Below are 23054 nucleotides of genomic sequence, written 5' to 3'. Positions count from 1 at the left end.
GTTGCTCAAGCAAATCAACCAACTATGAGAACCAAATTTTAAGAATATTGATTTATAGCCAAGTAGTCAGAAACACAGATAAAACAATCTGGGGTTTGCAATTGGTTTTCTGAAGTAGTACTGGGGGGCAATCTTGAAGACTATATCCTCCTACTGTGAGATCTGGCACAATTACCTCTAGAAATATCAGAATTAAAATTAAATTATAAGACAAACAGCTGCTATCCACTACAAGTGACTGCTTCCTTGTTGAGAGGGGAAAATCAAACTATTCATGGTCATGGATGCCTTCTCTCTGTTGACTGTTAAAGACAGTTGAAAGCAGAGGGGAAACAAGTTTGCTTTTCCAACACAAAGAAAATCTCATAAAATAGCAGACCAGGTAGGGAAATTGAAAGTACAAAGGAAAGCACTGCTAAATTTCAACCAAGTTAACTAAATTATCACTTGTCCCAACTTCCTAAAAGCAACAAAATGTCAAGTTACACATTAAGGCTTAAATCATTCCATAGTTACAAAAAAATCTACTCAGTTATATTTTCTAGTTTCTTTTTGTAAGACTTAAAAAGAACTTTTAGTACACAGCAACATATCATAGCAGAAATGCTTTCCATTTTTCCACTTCAGGTATATGCATTTACTTACCTAAAACTAGGAAAAGATTAATGCAACCTAGTGGTCAACATACAAAGATTATATTCTTTGCAAAATGGGGATTTAATTAAATCTTGCCCCAATATTTTACAAGAATGACTGCATCATCATGGGTTCTACTCACAGGGGTACATGGCATTGCTCAGGATCAGCTCGAGTCAGTTCTTCCTCTTCAATATCGGACTCTCCTCCTGAACTACTGTCCGTGACATCTGAATCAAATGCTTGTTCACTGCACCTCAGATTGGCTATGCCACTAGCTGTAAATCTCTCCAATTCTTCTGAAATTGAATCACTTTTCAAGAAGTTGCTAAGTCCCTCTGAAGTGGTAGTCTCACTGGCAGCTTTTCTCAAGGCAGCTTCAGCCTTCCGGGTCAACATCAACTGGCTCCGGGACCTCAAGGATTCCAAGTTTGGCAGCTTACTCAATGTCTTTTCCAAAAACCCACCCAGTTGGTGCTGTAAATGCCTCTCCACCTGCTTGGCTTGCACAACCTGTAATCGCTTCTGTAACCTGCGGGCACGGATCTCAATATCAGCCTGCCGCCTCAGCAAAGCTGTTATCCTTGTGTCAGAGTCTAAAGCACTAAAAAGAATGGAAGACAGAGGAGACTTTTTGACCTCTAACTTAACATTTGTCAAGTGAGAGCTGGAGTCTGTACTAGGTGATAACCTACTGCTTCCTTGAAGTGCCGGCTGTTCCATGGAATTAACAGAAGATTTGTTTGCAGTACTATTATTGCTGTATAGAGTTGTGTGTTCTATATCAAGGCTTCTATGTGGAAGAGTGCAATTGGTCATACCCCCCTTCAAGTTCCCAGAGTCGGATGTCCCCACTTCACCTCCCTGCAGAGCAGATGAAGTGAGAGACCGTTTTCCCCCATTGAGGGAACTGGAATTGTCATGATCCGAATGTGTTGAACTTTTAGTCAATTTCTTAGCCAACCCATTTACAGGCGCTTGTGGCAGAGCTGTCTGACCACTTGTATTCATGGTTCTAAGGTTTTCTAAGGAAAACTCCAAAACTGGCTGTCTCCCCAACAGCTCAGCTCGGAGTTCATAGGACTGAGATAAAAGAGGATGAGATTTAAGGACTGTCTGCTTGCTGAAAACCCCTTGTAATTTCAAAGACTCCTTTGCAGGAACAGATGTTACATCAGAGCAGAGATAAGATGCCACCAATGGTTGCAGCTTTCCCAAGTCTTCCTTGGTAGGATTGTTTCGGAAGTCTAGACCGGAATCCTCTGTAGCAATGGCTTTTCTTTTGGTTCCGTTGGCAGAAATAAGGATATTGGCGTTGCCGGTATTTTCGGCACTGCCAGGGGACAAGGTGGAGGATGGGGGAGCCAGTTTGAACCGGATGTGGTGTGCTTCAGCTGCTGCGTCAGTGAGAGCGGGCGCCATCGCAGCCATTCAGCACAGAGAGACAGGAAGTCCAGCCTCTCCCAGTGCTGAGGCCAGCTCCACGGCCCCTTACTGCCTCCCCTGAGAACAGACTGAAAGAGAGAGAGAAAAAAACAGAAGTCAGAAATACAAGAACATTCAAAAACAACACATATTTTCAACAGAAGCACCACTTGAGGCTATCATCCAAACCCTGTCTCCAAAAAACGAGAATTAACTATGGAACCATTCTGAAGTCTTCATATGTCTTTCACTTGGAGAAGGAGAGGAACACAATCCTTTCACAAGAAAATAATTCAACCCTTTGGGCCACTTGTTAACCACAGGTTGAATATTGTCAAAACAAAAGTCTCATTCTGAAATAATCACAAATGCTTACAATTACCTGCATTTAAAAAGAAAACCTCTTTGTCAGGTAGTGGTGGCACATGCCTTTAATCCCAGCACTCTGGAGGCAGAGGTAGGAAGATCTGAGTCTGAGGCCAGCCTGAACTACAGAGTGAGTTCCAGGACAGCCAGAGCTACACAGAGAAACACCTTGAAAAACCAAAAAGGGGATGCGGGCAGGAAGAAAAAGAAAACCTCTTTAAATGCTAAATTATTAGATTTAATGACCATAAGATGAATACCCAGTAATAGGAGAAAAGAAAATTTCTTATTCTCATTTTAAAAAAATGTTATGCCAAGTCTTATGGGTCTGTGTTATTTTTCTGCCTGGGAATCTAGCTTCATTAACTTCCTCACAAATTTTTGTTATTACCAAGTTAACTATAACATGCTGTAACATCAATTCACTTTATTTTCTTTTCTTTCAGATAGCACATAGTATCTTTTCTAATGGGCTATTTCTCAGTGCAAATCTATGTCTTTAATAGTCCAACATAACTTCGTCTCCATTACCCAAAAACACTTCAAAAGAAATTACACTCTTCACTTCTCTAGAATAGCTTCCATCCCCACTGCACTCCAGGAAAGCTAACCAGCAATGCCATTATCAAATTATTAAATCAACAGTCCCATTCTGACTTTCTTCTAAGCATTAATTAGGTAGTGCTAACTTTCTTGAAATTTCCTTTCCTGATATCCTTCGCATTGTAATTCTAACCTCTTCTTCCTTTTGAACCTCTTAAAATGTTGGTCCTGCCCAAGATCTCTTTCTTTTGCCTTCTCCATGAACTCACTTCCGTAGCAACAACTACTAGTATAAGAACCACTTATTCTCAAAAAAAAAAAAAAATTCTGAGCTGCACTCATCAACTTTCTAATCCTCTCATCCTTGGAAGTTCAGAATTCATTTTCTTCTTTCAATGAACTTTTTCCTTTCTTGTCCTAGCTCATTTTCTTAACGACATACCTCAATTAATTGCTGCTTCTTCATTCCCGATTCATCTATCTGGGTCTGGAAGCAAAAGGAAACCTATATAAAGGGCTACATCAGCTACCTCTAAAAGCACAATCTCTGTACCTCTGAGGATCTCAAAACACACGCACGCCCCGCCCCTCAATTATTTGGTTGCTGTTGCTGGTGGTGGTGTATATGTATATTGGTACTTGTGGGCACACTTATGCCTACAGTGTGAGTGTAGCCATTAGAAAACTTTTATAAATTGGCTGTCTCCTTTCGCAGTAGATTCTAGACATGGAACGCAGGTGCAAGTGAGCTTTTAAGGACTGAGCTGTCTCGCCAGCCTTGAAAGACCATTTTGAAGGTCAATCTTTCCACAATAATACTAAAACATCATTTGCCTTAAAAAAAAAAAAAAAAGAATATAATGAAGACTAGAGGTGGCTTAGCAGTTAAGAGTAATGTCTGCTCTTCTAGAGGACCCAGGTTCAATTACTAGCACTCATATGGCATCTCACAATTGCAACTTAAGCACCCAGGGGTTTGACACCCTCATAAACATGAGACATACAGGCAAAATACCCACACACATTAAAATCATTAAAAAAATAATTTATTTTTATATTTATTTTTGGATGGGTGTGTGTGTGCATACCGCAGCACACCTACAGACGTCAGAGGACACTGTGCAGGATTTGGTTCTCTCATTGTACCACGTGGGACCAAGCAATGGCATGCAGGCCATTAAGTGCTTCAAGCTCACTGAGTCATCTCTACTGGCTCTGCCCTTTATAGACAGTGTTAACCATTTGCAATGAGAGTCCAAAAACAAAGATAAGTGAAACTGCTGGTATTTTAGAACAAATCAAGACAATAGCACCAAACAATACAAGTAGTCACAGTATTTCTCATTTGTAGCTTAAAAAGTAATGTGATCTACATTCAAGATATTCTTGGGGCCGGTTAGATGGCTCAGCAAGATGCCCACCACCAAACCTGATCACTTGTGTTTACAAGCAATTTCTTTAAGTAGTTCTGATTTCCACACATGCACTATAGCATGAGCCTACCTACACACAGTAACAAAATTAACTATCAGTAGATTTTAAAAAGATGTTCTTGACAAAACAGTAAAGATTATGGATTTTTATTAATTTTAAGACTATTTTTAATTTTCTAGATAGTTACGTCATTTACCCTTTCCCTTTCTGCCCTCTAAACCCTCCCAAATAACCCTCCTTGCTCTTTTTTCAAAATTCATGACCTTTTTCATTTTTTATTAATTGCTGCATTTATAAATACATCGGGCTCAGTCTACATGTTACTTTGTATTCAGGGCTGACCATTTCCTATGGAATAACAAATTGATGTGGGCTCCCAGGATTTTATTAACTCTTGACTCCCAAGCACATTTTTGATAGTCTGTGTTGAAAGGGAAAGTATGTGTTAAAAAATTCAGCTTTATAAAATCTCAGGAAAAACTCCCATCTTAAAATCTTTATTTTTTGAATATTTTGTCGCAAATATTATCTGTGTACCACAATGTGTTACTGGTTCCTGAGGAATTCAGGAGAAGGCACTGGATTTCCTAGAACTGGAGTTATGGATGGTAGTGAACCACTATATAAACACTGGAAATAGAACCCCAGTCCTCTTGAAGAGTTAAGAGTTATCTGTGCTCTTAACCACCAACGTGTAGTGATATTGTTTGTTTTAACAAATAAAGCTTGCCTGAAGATCAGAGTGCAAAGGTAAGCCACCAGGTCAGGTGGTGGTGGCTCACACCTTTAATCCTAGTACTTGGGAGTCCCAAACCGTTAATCCCAGCCCTATTCAGGTGGAGACAGGAAGGAATAATGGCTGGACAGAGAGAGGAATATAAAGCGGGAGGAGACAGGAGCTTGGATGCAGTCTGAGATACAGTCTAAAGCAGACTGAGGAGGCAGTCTGACGACAGGATCCCCCCTTTGGTTTGAGCATTGGTAGAGGTAAAAGGTCACTCTAGTGGCTGCCCACTCTGTTTCTCTGATCTTTCAGCATTAATCCCATACCTGACTCCAGGTTTTCATTATTAAAAACAATTAGAATTCGTGCTACACCTAGTTATTTCTCCAGCCCCACCACTGTTACTTTTAAGTTGTCAAGTGGAACCAACCTTCTTCTCGGAATACCATCTTTTTATAAAGATTTATTTTTATGTGTATGAATGTTCTTCCTTCATATATGCATACATGTATGTATGTGTATGTACTGTATGCATGACTCATGCCAGACAAAGTCAGAAGACAGCAAGGAATTGCCTGGAACTGGATCACCGAGTTGTCATATGGGTACTGGGAACTCTTTACTGCTGAGCCATCTCTCCAGCCCATGGAATACTATCTTTATGTCACAAAACAGATGAACAATGATTATTCAAGCCAGTACAAAGCACAGCAACACAGCCTGGATACCTCAAGATGGAGTGTTTGATGCCTAAGTGATATACTTAGCTAGACCATACCTTAAAAAACCTGGGTCATTAGCAAATTTCTTTATAAAATGAACAAAGTAAAACTCACTTCAAGGAAAAAAAATCACTAATACTTGCTGGCAATGATAAAAATCAGGGCTTTCCAGTGAAAATTCGGTATTTTGAAAAATTATACAGAGAACCATGAGCTTTAACCAACTTAAAAATAATTAGTTGTGGTGTCTACATGAATTTCTGTTAAGTTTCAACATTTAGAAGCTCTGTAAGTGAGTGACCATGTGTTACAATATTTGTTAGAAAATTCACATATGGGTAAAAATCAACTGCAAGACAAGACAAAAGATTTTAATATAACAGAGTATAAAAAATGAACTGATTACTCAGGGGTTGAGACAGACTGTCACACAGCCTAGCCTCCTACTTGAAGGAGTTCCTTCTCCCTCTACCTTCCCAGTGCTGAAGTTACAGATGATACCACCATGAAGTTTCTATTCACTAAACTAATCCTCCTACCAAAAAAGAGGAATAACTTCCACTTTGAGCAAGTATTCACAGTAAAGGAGAACATGGGCCCAAGTGAGCAGGTTTGGGGTCACATGGTCAATTGTGATTTCTTCTTATGTGCATAAGTACTTAGTATAATGATGATATAATAGATTCTTTGTTTTATATACACTCACACACACATGTACACTCATGTGTACTTATATACACTCACACACACATGTACACACATGATAACACAATGGACTGTGTTATCAATTACTTAACTATTCTGTTCCCTGAACTGCTTCATCTACTTATAGACTTATACCGCATACCTTTTAAGACTGCTGTGATGATTACAAAAGACATTTTCATTTACTTAGCCTATTCATCATCCTTTACACCCTGGCAATGCTTACGCATGCAAGGACAGCCCATTTATGGCGGTTCTCCAGTTGTTCCTATCCTGGGCAGTCCTAGATGCTCATGTTATTGTCATACCCGAGGTTTCAGTCTTCCTTTATGCTGTCTACCCAGCATTTTTTGGGCCTATTACCTGGCCAATATTTGATTATCAACACAAAGATTAATATGTAAGAAATAAACTCACTGGGTGTGCACACCTTTCATCCCAGCACTCAAAGAGACAGAGATAGGCAGATCTCTTGTGAGTTTGAGGTCAACCTCCTCTTACATACTGAGTTTCAGGCCAAACAGGGCTACAAAATGAGACCCTGTGTTAATAAGAAATTTTCACAAAATTTTTTATAAAAGAGAAAAAAAATGTGTGTGCACATGTGGGAATGGGTGTGGGATGACCACAGAAGACTGAAGAGGACATCAGATCCTCTAGAGCTGGAGTTTCTAGCAACTCTGTGGTTGCTAGAAATTCAGGTCCTCAGGGAGAGAAGCAAATGTCCTTAGCCACTGAGCCATCTCTCTAGTTCACATAAGACTTTTTAGATGCCCAAGTGTACATGTGTGTGTGAGTGTATATAAAACAAAGAATCTATTATATCATCATTATACTAAGTACTTATGCACATAAGAAGAAATCACCAAAACACTGGATATGGAGCTTAACAAATCACAATTAATTACTTAACAAATTAATTACAACTGCCATAAAATACTCCGATTTACTACTGGGCAGTGGTGGCGCACGCCTTTAATCCCAGCATTTGAGAGGCAGAGACAGGCAGCTATCTGTGAGTTCGAGGCCAAACTGGTCTACAAGAGGTAGTTCTAGGACAGCCAGGGCTGTTACACAAAGAAACACTGTCTCGGGGAGGGGGGGAAACACTACAATTTAAGACTGTTTTCTTACTTTATTTTTAATGTATCAATTTTTAAAAAAAAATTTTGTGATGGGCTTGTAAAACAAACCAGCAATCCCGGCACTTCATAAATGGAAGCAGGAGGATCAGAAGTGCATGGCCAACCTTTATTACATAGAAAGTCTAAGTTCAGTCATGAATACAGAAGAACTTGCTTTAAAAACTAAAATTAATTAAAAAAAATTTTTTGTGTGTGTATGAGTGCTTTGCTTCATGTAGGTGTACCACGGGCATGTCTATTGTTCTCAGACGTCATAATAGGACATCAGATTCCCTGGAACTGGAGTTACAGCTGCTGTGAGGCACCATGTGGGTGCCGGGGAACTTAATTCACGTCTGCTGCAGGAGCAACGAGGGCCCTTAACCACAGACCCAACTCTCCAGCCACCAAAGTTAGATTAAATTGAAAAAGAATGAGTAATGAGATAATTAAAGAATTTAAATTATTAACTATTCATATAAAGAAATATATGCAACATGGGATAATAATGCTATCTGTATTTACTGATATACAAATGTTTTGTTAAACAAAAATAAGCACTACACAACTTAAAAGTTCATTTTGTTTTATAAGATAGGTAGTAAAATTTTGTCCTTTGTAATGTCTACACCATAAAAAAGTACTAATTATCAATAAAAGAGAGAGACAAAATAAGAGAAAAAGTTTTAGGAAGTCAAAAATATAAGTAAAGCAAAACATGTACACTTTCCTTCCTTTTTTAAATCAAGACATAGTCTCAACTATGTAACTATGGCTGTCCTATAACTCACTATGTATACCAGGCTGGCCTTGAACTCACAGAAATCAGCCTACCTCTACCTCACAAGTGCTGGGATTAAAGGCATATGCTACTATACATAGCAACCACAGTACACTTTCTTAAATTTAACAAACTAGAGTGAAATGTTAATGAAAACAATCACAGCAATCTCAATCTTATAAATCCCCAAAAGGGCCACTTAACAATCTAAAACCAAAGGACAGCTCAGAGGCACTATCAGAGCTCATTCCTAGAACCAATGTAAAGGTGGAAGGAGAGAACCAACTCCACAAGATTGTCCTCTAACTTCCACACGCACAATGTGAATCACGTGTGCCCACATGCCCCCCCCACTGTATATACAAACACAATAAGCTTTTTAATTAAAGGAGAAAAAGGAGACCAGAAATCCTTTAATAAACAAAACAAAGTCTGTTAAATTTGGGGCTGGAGAAATGACTTATTGGTCAAAAGTACTAGCTGCTCTTCCAGGACTTGGGTTTGATTCCCCACACCCACATCTCACAACCATCTAACTCTAGCTCCGGGAAATCCAATACCCTCTCTTCTGATTTCCACACGCACCCAAGTGAGGCACAGACATCCTTGCAGGCAAAACATTCACACATACTTTAAGCTTATGATAAAGTACTTGTCTTCAAAGAAATCAAGGCATGGGGGCTGGAGAGGACCACGGTTCAATTCCCAGCAACCACACAGCAAACAGCTCACAAATGTTTCTAACTCCAGTTCCAGGGCTTCTGACACCCTCACACAGACACACATGCAGGCAAAATACTGACTGGAAAAACAAACAAACAAACAAAAACCCAAGGAATTAAAAACTGTAATTAACTATAATACTTATAACAACCTGAACAGTATATTTACAGCTGAGATTATATTTTCCAATTTATTGATGGACTTAAATAATAATCAAATTATATACAGAGAATTCAAGTCTAATGTATGTTTAGTTTTAGCTAATCAAGTAGAATACAATCTGACAAGAACAGATGGCTCAGGTGGGCACTGGAATGGGAGGCAGAAAGATCTATTCCAGGACAGTCAAGGTTATACAGTGGAACCCTGTCTCAGAAAACAGCAAAAACAAAGAACTGTGTAGTACCTGACTGTGTAGTACCTGCTGACACTGATATAATTAATTTTGTGAATTGAGCTTGTAGAAACAAAAGGATTCCCCCAAATCAAGGTATTTTAGCTATAGAAAGGAGAGCTGGGTAATAGTTTCTCAATTCCAAAGCAATATTTTAAAGACAGGAAGATGAAAAATTCATTCAGAAAACATTTTGGGAGGCTGACAAGATGGTTCACACAATTAAGGAGTGGACTCAAGCCTGACCACCTAAATTTGATCTCAGAACCCACATGGTAAAAGTAGAAAACATAGCTCCTATGGGTAATCCTCTGGTCTCTACTCATAGACTGTGGCACACACGCACACAGACATATACAAGCATACATAAACACATGCAAAAAGTTTCAATTAAAAAACTTACAATCTACTAATACCATGGACAGCATCATTCTGAGGAATTAAGACTGGATCGTGTTAGTTACATGGTTCTGTGTTGTGATTCTATCACTCTTAATTGTGATAAAGTTCCAAAGGCAAACTGAAAATACAAGTGGCACTTGGAAAACAAAAATATATGCCCAGAGGGCAATTTCTCAACCATAGCATTACTAACATCTTGGATTGGAAATCAAACTTACACTAAAAATAAAAGCAAGAACCAATAAGAAAATCCTACTGTCCCTAAAAGGACTTCTACTAATGGAATTTTCAACATTACTTCATTACACAAAGCAAAAATTAAAAAAAAATAAAACTAAAAAGAACACTTTTTAAGCACAGGAAGGTTAAAAAAGCATATATAAAGCTGGCAAGATTTTGGCTGAGCTCTAAATCCATAAATATCATTAAAAGTTCAGTAAGAAACTTTCACAAGGACAGAGCTGGGCGGTGGTGGCGCACACCTTTAATCCCAGCACTCAGGAGGCAGAGGCAGGCGGATTTCTGTGAGTTAGAGGCCAGCCTGGTCTACAAGAGCTAATTCCAGGACAGGCTCCAAAGCCACAGAGAAACCCTGACTCGAAACCACCCCCACACACACACAAAAAAAGAAAACACAAGGACAAGAAAATGGTGATGTCTTTTCTAGTGAAAGGCTCTAGAAAACCACAGGACATACCAACACAGTTAATATAAAGGAAGAATGTTCTTGAATATATAGCATATTAATAGAGAAGGCAATTTTAAAAAAGAAAAGAAAAGGCAATTTTTTACTTTGATGTGCGACCATAAATGGCCAACATTTACTCAGGCTTAAGATAACCAGATTACCATTAAGTTTCTCAAATGTGAGCTGAGTTCTGAGAGAAATCAGTTGGACAAACGGATTACAAGTTAAAATAGAAAAAAAAAGTCTAGAGATCAAGCATTAATGACTAAAACAATGCAATGAAAATATCTAAGATTGTCATCAATGATGTGGGATGTCCTTCTGTATATGAATTGCTTTTATTGGTTAATGAATAAAGCTACTTTGGCTTATGGCAGGGCAGAATATAGCCAGACTTGAAGAGATATACAGAGAGAGTAGAAGTCAAAGAGACGTTATGAAGCTGCCGAAGGAGACAGATTTCATGCAGCTGCCCAAGAAGCAAGAGGTAACAAACCACAAGCCTCATGGTAAATATAAAATAATAAAAATGTTAATTTAAGATATAAGAGTTAGCTAGAAATACGCCTGAGTCATAGGCCAAACAGCTTTGTAATTAATATAGTTTCTGTGTGATTATTCAGGCCTGGGCAGCCAGGAAATGAACAAGCAGTCTCTGTTTACAATCAAAGTAAAATACTCTCAAAGCTTAAACAGGGAAGGCGAAGGGGCTGAAGTCTACATAAAAGTCAAATATATGGTATATACAAAAGTGTGGTATTTACAAAGACAACATACTGAGAAAGTTCTCTCTATCCATCCTAATGTCACCTTCTTTATGATCAAATTCTTTCAGTGATTATTTCTCAGGCTCAGGTTTGGCAAATCCTATTACTAACCCTATCAGCGCAGCCCAAGTCCTCACCAACTCACACCTAGGTCATCATAACAGTTTCCTGTTATTTCGGTGCTGAAAACTATGGTTTACTTTTTTATTTTAAGTGATTTGTTTTTTATTTTATGTGCACTGGTTTTTCACCTGCATTTATGTCTGAGTGAGTGTCATATTCTCTGGAACTGGAGTCACAGACAGTTGTGAGTTGCCATGTAGGTGCTGAGAATTGAACCCCGGTTATACAGAAGAGCAGACATTGCTCTTAACCACTGAGCCATCTCTCCAGTCCCCTATGCTGTACTTTTTATCACCTTACTTCCATACTCTTGAAGTTGCTATATTGTTTTCCCCACAAGTTCAAATTCTTCAAAAGGAAACTTAAAAATAATGCAGAGCAAGTATAAGCAGGATATCATGGACCTAGAAACTTCCATCCCACAGACTCCCGAACTCCGTATTTTTACTTATAGTGCTACCTGAAAGACCTTTTTGGTTTTTTTTAGTCCAAAACATCATCTCCAGAAACTCCACAGAATTTCTCTTCCAAATGTTCCAACTGCCAATTTATTAAGTCTAAGAAAAGCAGAATTCATTCATAGTTTTCTTCTTTTACCCGATTATCAACTTTATCTAGATAGTATAATCATTAAGTACTATCATGGAGACAGTTCCCAAGGCATGCCTTCAAATACAAACTAGTTTTGCTAAAAATTCAATTAAATCACAGAGAGAACTTGGGAAATGACCCAAAGAGCAGCTGGAATAAATCTTCAGGAAGACAGCACCAGCAACAACAGTGATCTCTGATCAAGTAACTAGAAGCAACATCACAGCACACACACACACACACACACACACACACACACACACACACACACCCATACAATCTTTTGGTCTTTAGAGACAGGGTTTCTCAGTGTAGCCTTGGCTGTACTGGAACTAGCTCTATAGACCAGGATTGCCTTGAACTCAAGAGATCTGCTTTACTCTGCCTCCTTAGTGCTGGGATTAAAGGTGTGTGTACCATCTCCCAGTAGTAGTCCAATAGTCTTAAAGATAAAAATATATGCATATATACTGTGGGATGTGCTAAAGAAGAACAAAGTATTTTTTAAATGTGGTTCTAGCTCGTGTTGTTTGTGTAGCCTTAAACTCACAGAGATCACAGAACTCACAGGCCTGCCTCTGCCTCCTCCTGAGTGCTGGGATCTCCGCCCGGCAGAGATCCAACTTTCACAAGTAGTCCTCTGACTTTCTTCCCCACCCCACGAGAAGATATGTAAGAAATCTTACATGCTTTTTTAAAAATTTATTTATTATGTATATATAGTGTTCTGCCTGCACTCCAGAAGGGGGCACCAGATCTCATTACAGGTGGTGGTGAACCACCATGTGGTAGGTGGGAATTGAACTCAGGACCTCTGGAAGAGCAACCAGTGCGCTCTTAACTGCTAAGCCATCTCTCCAGCCCAGTCATCTGACTTTCACACCTGGGAAGCATGCACACCCATATGCCTACATACACACAGAGAAATAAATATAAAATGTTAAACTGCTATTTACTAACAATAAATGTTGTTTTACATATAGTCTTACTTAATCTTCACAGTAACACTGTTTAGTAAAATCTACAGTCCTTATTTTATGAGTGAGGAAAACCCGATGTTTCAAGATAAGTAATTTGCCCAAGGTCACACTAAGTTGCAGAGGCCAAAATCTCATACTTTTATAAAGAGTATATTTTTGTTTTGTTTTTCTTTTCTCGAGACAAGGTTTCTCTGAAGCTTGGGTGCCTGTCCTGGAACTCGCTCTATAGACCAGACTGCCCTTGAACTCACATAAAATCTGCCTGTTTATGCCTCTGGAGTGCTGGGATTAAAGGCGTGTGCAACCACAATCCGGCTAAAGAGTTATTTTTTTTAATCCATGTGTATATGGGTATACCTATTGCTTGTAGGCCTAAGGAAGCCAGAAAAGGGTGTCAGATCCCCCAAGTTCCAGACAGTTATGAGCTGAGCAGTCTCATATTGGTGCTAAGAACTAAGCTCCAGTCCTCCAGAAGAACAGGAAATGCTCTTAACAGCTGAACCATCTCTAGCCCCAGGCTCATGCTTACATATTTACAACTATTATACTAAACAGAGTTCAAGGCTAGGTTTAAAATGAAAGGTTTAACATGAAAGGGCCTTAACTGCTTGACATTAAAACTTGAATTTTAATTTTTAGAGGAAAGTCAATGAGAACACCCAACTATGTTATTTCCAATATATATTTATTAAAATACATATATCAAAACATTTTACTAAGCACCTACAAAGGATAACAAGACCCGGTAATGGAAAACATATTAAGGGACTCAGACACAGGCAGAGAAGTAGTCAAGGTAGGTTTTGCAGAGGAACAGGTCTAAGTAGAATTCAGTATTACACAAACAGATGCAAACAAGCATACAAATAGAGAGAAAAAAACCCTGTTCTATCATCAAACTCAAAACTAATTTCTGTCCTTCAATAAATATTCAAATGAATTGTGATTTCAATCAGTGGTTTACGTTCTAAGAAACACCTCATTACATGTCTACTAATGTCAAGTCTAAACCATAGAAGAATAAGAAACACTAAAATTTGTACAACCCCATTAATGCTAAAAATAAGATATAAATTAGGTGTAAAAACAGTTTTCTGTGTTTTGTCTGAAGAAGTATCGAAAATTTCTAAGAAACATTCTGAATGATTCTAAGAGTGGGCAGTTTACTCCACTTCATGCAGACACTGAGTACGAAACTCACAGGCTCAAGGACCCTGAAAGTATTGCAATAGATATGCAATCTGTTTACCCCACTTTCCCAGAAGATAAGACACTTGAGCTGAACAAGTGGGTCAAAAAGCAACTCCATCCTGAAACAAAGAAGCAGTGTAGAACAATGTAAATTTTTATAAGCAAAATGGGAAGGTGTTCGGTGGGAAGAATGATCAGCACATTCACTGCATCTTTAGTGACACTGGCCTTACTTCAGAATCTCATTAGGTACAATAATTAAGGCAGTAGCAGTAATAATCTCCAGCTCTTCATCCTTCTATCCATTCTCAACAAGTCTCCAATCTTCCCTTTACTATCTTGACTATACATATCAACAGCAAGAAAGGAAAGGAGGAAGATCAGTTTATGTGATGCTTAGACGAATAATAAATTTCAAATCTCTACTCTCTTAGCATTCAACATTATCTGAAGCTCTCTACATTCTGCCCTCACTTCATTCACCAGAACATACAAAATTCTAGGCTATTTCATGCTCCTCTTTTATCTTTACCCATTCTACCATTTCAAGGTTCAGCTCCAAATTACAAAGTTATGCCAAGCATCCCTCGTTCCTTCCAGGTTGAGTTAGCGCTCTCTCCCTCCAGCCTCATAATCTGTACTACCCTGACACTCTGAGCAATAAATAGCAGTCAGTATAATATAAATGCAGATTTCATCTCATCACTCATATTTAAGAAATACATAGCCTGTATTTCTTAAATAGATAATATGGTTTATGTTAAATCTATTTCCTACAAGCAGCACAGTGCCAGCAGACCAATACGTCCTAAGTAACCCAAGTGTTTACACTGAAGAATAAGATGTAGATCCACTAGAAGAAAGTTAATGGAAATGTCTGATCATGAGGTGATATAATCTAATAAGTTATTTACCAACTGAATAGAGGGTAAACCTCATCAATCTCAAGTTCCACTCATTCACATAGCCAACTACCTATACCCAGACTGGAAAGCTTAAAACAAGGAAGTTTCACTACATGGTCCTGGCCTGTCTGGAACTCACAGAAAACTGCTTGCCTCTGCCTCCTAAATGCTGGGATTAGAATCTGTTTTACAATCATTTGGAAAAATTTTTAACTATATTAGATATTAAATTTGGCTACATTATACATTGAAGGCAATGTCTACCAAATCTTTAATGCAATTACTCAAACTTTTTATCTAGCAACTATACTTCTAGGAATCTACCTAACAGAAGTACTTTCATTGGTGCAGAAGATATATGCAATCTTTTCAATGAACTGTAATATTTTAAAGAAGTTTAAATTTTAAATATATAAAACCATCGAAGAAGTATGATCCAATTTATGCATGTTTAAGACATAAAAACAAAGAAAGAAAAGAATGTGAGAAAAATTTAAGATTTATCTGTGCACACCCATAAAGGCCAAAGGGCAGCACTGGATTTCCTGGAGAAGGGCTTACAGGTGGTTGTGAGGCCACCTGCCATACATGCTGAAAACCAAACTTCAGGCTTCTGCAAAAAACAGGAAGTATTCTTAAAGTGCACCTCCCCATCTCTCCAGCCCCAGGATGCTTTTTTTCTCAAGAATGATTATAGAGTCAAACTATTAACAGTGTTTATCTATTTCTACTCTATCATGAATTCAAATTCCTTACCAGTCTTTAGCTCACAGACAGAAACACTCAGAGCCTTTATCTCTAACAAACTTAGTGGTTTTGAACAGTCATAAAATTAGAGACTTCTTGAAGTGCCCAAGGATATTAAAAAAGAAAAGGGTTATTCTCCAGGATTTAAAATCAAATTCCAGAATTCCACCAAAACCTATTTTATCCCTTTAAAATGAATTATGATTAAAAACATTTTCCAAGCTGGTTGGTGGTGGTTCACAACTTTAACCCAGCACTTGGGAGGCAAAGATAGGGAGATCGCCAAGTTCGAGGCCAGTCTGGTCTATAGAGTGAGTTCCAGGACAGCTAGGTCTACACGGAGAAAGCTTGTCCTGTTAAAACAAAGAAACTTCTTCAATACCAGAGAATTGCTAAAAATTAATACTAATAGCCTTCTTTTGTTCCATTGAATTACTAAAAAACAAAACAAAAAAACCCTGAATTACATACAAATATATGTATATACATATATTTAAGGTCTTCATATAGTCCCTATTCTCCACATAAAAACAGCTTAGTGAAACTTCCAAGACTTAAATATTTCTTTACATATGTACATGGGTGTTGCTAGAGATCCCCCTACAGGACCTCACAAGTGCTAAACAAACAAGCATTCTACCACTAAATTACACTCCTGCCACACAATACACTCGCATTTATACATTCTATAAAATCTCTGCACTAGTAAACATCAGAAACTAGCCCTAACCCTCTTCACTCTCTTGAAGTACTAACAAATAGTCAATAAAGGCCAAACAGCAAATAGTCAGAGAATCTGAGTATTAGTTCTTATCTTAGCAAAATTATTACTCAACCTTGAGGAATACCTCAACATTCCCCCACAACTAAATTTAATCAGGTCTGACCTTAAACTGCACTATTTTCTGTTTTTTTTCTAAGAAATTAAAAGGGGAGGGACCTTATTGTTTATGCCCCTGAAGCAACTTTTTCTAAAGAACAGAAACTAATATATTTATATTTGTAACTAAAATCTTAGTTCAGAGTCCTGGTTCAAGTAATAACTGTTGGTAACAAAAATTACACTGAATTTAGCTCTAGTTTACATTTAACAATGTCATCAATTAGAGAAGAAATTTACCTACAAAAACTTAGAACTAGCAGAGCACCACCTCAGAAGGCAGAGGCAGGCGGATCTCTGGGAGTTCGAGAACAGCCTGGTCTACAGCACATCCAGAGCTTACAGAAAAACCGTGTGTGGGGGGGGGAAGGGTAACAGGGATAGGGTTGGGGGAACAACAAACCAGGAGACCTTAGAACTAGAATTTAAAAACAAATTCAGAGGCAATAATTACATAAATAATTCTTTGGCAGAGTCATTCAAATGCTAAAATTCTATGAAGCTGGGGTGAAATCTTAGAAAAGCAGACTTGGGAAAAATAATTTTTATGTAGGGCATGTTGTCATACACCTATAAGCCCAGCACCCAGGAGACTGATGCAAGGTTCTTAAGTTAGCTGTAGTGAGTTGGAGGCCTGCCTAACAGACCATGTTTTGAAAAACTCTGAGTCGGCATTACAGTTTAGCACCACCACCACCAAAAAAAACAAAAAACAAAAAAAAAAACCTTTTATTAAACAATTAGCATTTGCCAGGCTGTGGTAGCCAACACAGATCAATAGTATAAAGGGGGAATAGAGAAATGGATTAGACAGTTCTCAGTACCCGTATCAGGCAGTTCACAACCAACCTGCAACTCCAGTTGCAGGGGATCCGATGCCACTGGCCGCCAGGGCATCAACACTCCCTCTCACAAACACAAACATAGACATAACTAATAAAAATATATTTTTTTAAAACCTAAGAAAAAAACCTTAAAAGGTACCCTCTCACCTAGGTTCATAAAGGTTTAAAACAATGATTACAATCATTAAATTTTTCTTGTAGACTATCACTGCTTTTCTTTCGAGACTAGTTCTCACTACGCAATGCAGGCTATCCTGGAACTTACTTTGTAGTAGACCAGGCAGGCTTCAAACTCAAGAGATTCACTTGCCTCTGCTGGGATTAAAGGCTTGTGCTATTTCACCTGGCTCCCAAGTTTATTTTTCATTCATGGGAAATTGGTTACCTCATCCTATCAAAATTTAGAAAAATCTTAACATAAAAAAAAAGAAGATATCTATTCCAGTACTTGTGAGTACAAGCTTTTTGGTAAATCACAACTATTGTCTAGGTCAGTTTTTCCAATAGCCTATATTCAAAATGCCAGACCTGTAGCTAAACACAGAAACAAACCCCAGAGTATTGTCTTCACTGTTAGCTTTAAGAGACCTGTCTTTGTATCCTTTCTTCATTTTAAATAAGCCCCTACCTTCATTGGTTAGGCTGTTTTGGTCTCAGGAAGGATATTTTACATTAGTGTCCTTGTTCACAGACAGTGCAGGTGCTTCAAAAGAAAAAAAAAATAAAGGACCCCAACACCTTGCATGCAGACTGTTTAGTACAAAACAGATTTGGATCATTTCCTTTACCTAAAAGGAAAAAAAAGAAAAAAGAAAAAAGAAAAACAAAAAAAAAGACTTCTTTTTATTGCACTGTTTTTGAATTTTCTTTAAATTTACATTAAGAATCATTTTTCAATCAGAACATACAGTTTCTAACCTAATAAATTCCATACTAGTTTACAGACACTAAAATATGTGCAAAAAAATGACCAGAGTGCATGAAGTAATTTGTCACACTAAGTAGGACTCTTATTGGTACTTCCCATTCCACAAAAGGTAAGCACAAAACTCAGGTGGACAACTAAAGACAACATGAATTAGGAAAGTCCTGTGAGTAGAGGCAGGAAGCAATATATCTGAATGTTACCTGTAGACTGAGGACAGTTACCATTAAGTCACATACTTAATCTACATTATTCCTTTCCATCCGGATCAAGGAATAAACAGGTCCTGGAACTGGAAGTAATATAATATATATAATACATGCAAATTTTTTTCCATAAAGTCACTTGCATTCTGTGTCTTAACTACCTCACTAGAAAGGCGTTGGGGAAGATGATCCCTAGGAACCCCCATTCAAAGAAGGTGAATAGGAAAAGGTAAAGATTACCATCTAAACCCAAAACTTTCTATATATTGCATAGATTAACATTTTAAAGAGCATCTTGAAAAAATTTTTCAAAACAAGGAAACAATTTCACTCACAACCACAACTACTCAATATTAAACTACCTTTTAAAACAGGCATCACCAACCACAAGGGCCACATGCTTGCAGAATAAATGAAACAGGCATATCAAACATACCAAACCTAAAATTTGTTCACTTTAAAAGTAACTAATGCCGGGTGTGGTAGCGCACCACCTTTCCTCTCAACAAAGAGAGGCAGGACTCTGTGAGTTCAAGGCCGGCCTTGTTACAAAGCAAGTTCCCGGACAACTAGGACTGTTACAGAAAAACCCTGTCTTGAAAAACCACCACTACCACCAATCATCATCATCATCATCATCATCATCATCATCTGTGGTCAAACCAACAAAATTCAAGCTGGGCATAGTGGTGCACACCTTTAATCCTAGCACTATGGAAGCAGAGGCAGGTGGATCTCTGCGAGCTCGAGGCCAACCTGGTCTACAGAACTTGTCCCAGGACAGCCAGGGCTAAACAGAGAAACCCTAAAACAAAACCAAAAACCAAACAAGAACAACAAAATCCAGGGTCTGAACTATAGAAACACTGATTACAGTGTAGCACTACCAGAGATGAAAAAGGTATTGGCAATGATTCAAGGAGAAAAAAATACAAGGTTCTTCCCTTCTCATCTTGATAAAAATTCACAAGTAAATTAAACCATTTTCTAGCTTCCAGAATTTTCCTCAACAAAATAAGTTATCAAAGAGTGCTCTGCAGATTTAACATTATGGCAAAACATGAAAGACAGATACTACTGGTCTGAATAAGGTTTTCATGAAAGATGCAGCAACCCAATACTTCACATTCCTATAGATGGAAGGTCCAAAATCTATAATATGCAACTAACCACTCTTAATTATGTATGAAACAAACCATAACTATTTGCCTCACATATACTTGACTGTGGTAGTTATCAAAGATAAGTTCACAAGAATAAAGATGTCAATAACTTACGTGACAGCTGATATTCCCCAAGTAGTTCACACTTCAAAAGCAAAGTCAAACCATCCCAAGTTCTGAGATCACAACAAATCGCAACAAACATTCTAAAGGTCAAAAGATCTGTACACTCTGTTAGCTAAACCTAGTGGAAATCCAATTCAGAATTCCATGACTAAGGATCGTTATCTCATACTTATTATACATTTTCAAAATTTCCAAGGGATGAGCATTTTTACCTTGCCTTATTTTTAGAACACATCACACTGCACCTATCACATGACATGATGTAACTGTTAGCAAAGAAAATGGTTCAATCCATTGATAACATACATGGCAGGAAAAAACAGATCAATGATACCCAAGAATCACATTTCATATTTATTTTTTAAACTTAGTCACTTACAGGGAAGAAAATGTACTTTTGGATAATTAAAATTTATCCAATCATGGGAAAACTGTCATGAAATATTAGGAAACCTAGTAGCATGCTTCTAAAACAAGAATTACAAACAACTTCTCTATCAAAAAGGCAACAGAGAAACAAAAGTATCCACTGTTGGGGGGTAAAAGCCTCAACAGACAACACCTGCAATTAATTGAAAATTTCTAAATTGGTGAGAGTATGTAAGACAAGGAACTAAGCACAGCCCATAGAAGAGGGGGAAGGGAAACACGCCCACTTTATGCCTTTGTAAATACTGGTACTTTAAATAACCTTTAAAAGAAAAACAAATACGGGAGGAAATACAAACTACAGACCATTCTAAGAAACAAAAGTCACTTAAATGTAACGATTTTCCTTACTTGAAAGTAGTTTTGAGAAGAAGTTCTGTAACTATATCATGATTATGCAAGGCAAGGATTATGTAATTTTATCGTTTATTTTAAAATGTTCTCCGAATGTATCAAAAAAAAAACCACGAAACACTAAAGCATTGTGATCTCTCCAATGGACAAAGGACCGCTTCCTTACCTACAGTTTAAAATATTAACATATACCCCCCCAAACAAACAAACAAACAAACAAAAAACCCACGATGATTGCTTGCCACGTGACGAAGGATAGGGCAACACTAGGATTGTGAATGGAGGGGAGGGAAGCTAGGTTGGAGGACTAGCGAGATTTCTCTTAACTTTGGGGACTGCAGGATTCGGGTCTCTCGATCCTTAAGGTACCAAATCCTAACCCCCAGGAGTTGTACAGCTAACACCCTCAAGTGCGGTTTTATTAATAGGTCACGGGAAAATGCTCCAGTGACCTCCAGGATAAAGGAGGAAAAAACAGGCGGAGGAAAGAGCAATTTAAAGTGGCGCCATCATGTCACCCCTTTTCCCCTAAGGCAATCAATAAGCAATAGTTAAGTAACGAGTTTCTCTAAAAATCCACTTTGGGATTCCAACATTGGAAAACAAAAGGATTTCTAGGTAAAACATGGGGGGGTAGGACTGTTTACAATATGGAAAACAATTATAAACTATTTGCTGAGAATCGAAAGACCGTCAGCCGGAAAGCAGGCACCCCCCAAAAAACAGTAAGATTCCAGCTCAAAAACAAATGAATGCCTCTTCCTCTTTAGTTACCAAAAAAAAAAAAGTCTGCCTGAGACTAGATCGAAAACGCAAATGACCTCAATATACAAGCAACAAAAATGTTAACAATCAGAGTTGTGATTCAAACCGTGAAACAGACGTACAAGACGTGTTCAAGCAAAGAAAGGCCTTTTGCAGTCAAGAGAAGTTCAAGGGAAGAGCAAGAGTTTGTTTTTGGTCTTTTTAAAATATATATGTATATACACGGAAATAAACCATGTTCTCCGGGCCGCCTTTTTAAATAGAACGCCAAAGGAAAGCCCGGCGAACGAGGCGGCAGCTGGTGGGGAAGGGCCCCCGCACACCCCCGCCCTTGGGGCGACTCCCAGCCCGGACCCGCAGCGGGGAAGCCCGGAGAGGCCATTTAAAGTTCCGGGGATTTTTCGTCCCCTGCCCTGCCTTTCTAGTTACAACTAACAAAGAGAGGGAGAAATGGGAGCCACAGAGAGAGCGAGGAGAAGGAGAAAGGGCAGCGGGAGGAGGAGGAGAGGAGCAGCAGCAGCACCTACCACGTGATGGAGGAGCGTAGCCCGGGCGGATTCGGCCCCACAAAATGGGCGCAGTTTGCAAACAGCCCCCCGGCCTGGGCGCCGAGGACCAGCGGGCGGAGGCGCGCGGCGGCGGCTCCGACCCGGCCCGCCGCTCTCCTCCCCCCCGGCGCCCGGAGCCGCCCTGACTTTCCGGGCGGGGGGGCGAGGCGAAGGGGGAGGGGAAGGCGGCGGCGGGGAGCGGCCGCTTTTTCTTCTCTTTTGAGCCCTTTCTCCGGCCTTCCTCCGTTCCGGCGGGTCTGGGCACGGTCGGGAACCGCAGCCCCGGAGGGCGGGCGGGGGCAGAGGGTAAAGCCGCCCCCCCCGCCCCGCACAAACAAGCGCCACCGTCTGCAGCCCGCGCCCGCACCCCGACCGCCACCCCGGGAGCTTCTTCCCGGCCGGGGAGCGCGCTTCGGCCGCCCCCCAAGCCGCCGCGGCAAGATGAGTCGGCTTCGCTAAGGCGCTTGGTTCTCCCGCCGGCTCGGCGAGCGGTGGCGGTGGCGGCGGCGGCACTGGGAAAATGGCGGCCGAGCTCCTTTTCCCTCCCCCCCCTTTAATCTGAAGCGGAGGGAGAATGGAGCGAGCAAGCGAGCGGGCGAGTGCCGGGGACACGGGGAGGAGGGACAGCAGCGCCTCCGCCGGCTGCGGCTGCGGCGGGCCGCTCCGCCCCGGCGCGCCGCCAGGGGGCGCCCGCCGCGCCGCCCCCGCGGGCTGCCAGGAGGCGCGGCCGCCGCCGCCTCAGTCATGGCTCCTCGCCGCGGCCGCTGCTTCTGCACCTCTGTTTGCGGAAGCCGGGGCCCGCTGCCTGGTACGTGCGGCAGCGGCACGCGGCACTGCGGCAA

At 39.7% G+C, this 23054-nt stretch overlaps 1 protein-coding gene across 6 annotated transcripts in view; it reads right to left on the bottom strand.

The window, feature by feature from the left end:
• Kansl1 (KAT8 regulatory NSL complex subunit 1) overlaps positions 1-23054 on the bottom strand; it is a 131087-nt gene that overhangs the window by 82190 nt on the left and 25843 nt on the right. For 4 of the 6 annotated variants that reach the window (XM_087909884.1, XM_048445916.3, XM_085695894.2 and 1 more), the window contains exon 3: positions 779-2150. In XM_087909884.1, coding sequence (XP_087766010.1) covers positions 779-2067 — 1289 coding nt within the window. In that variant the 5' untranslated portion in view covers positions 2068-2150. Of the gene's footprint in view, positions 1-778; positions 2151-3412; positions 3432-22191; positions 22321-23054 lie in introns of those variants that run through there. The other 2 variants (XM_048445911.3, XM_048445913.3) reach the window with 2 other exon arrangements.

Source organism: Myodes glareolus, chromosome 9, assembly GCF_982192425.1.
Source record: "Myodes glareolus chromosome 9, mMyoGla1.1, whole genome shotgun sequence".
NCBI lineage: Eukaryota > Metazoa > Chordata > Mammalia > Rodentia > Cricetidae > Myodes > Myodes glareolus.
The sequence above is the reverse complement of the archived record's forward strand: the minus strand, read 5'-3'. Positions and strand labels throughout refer to the sequence as shown.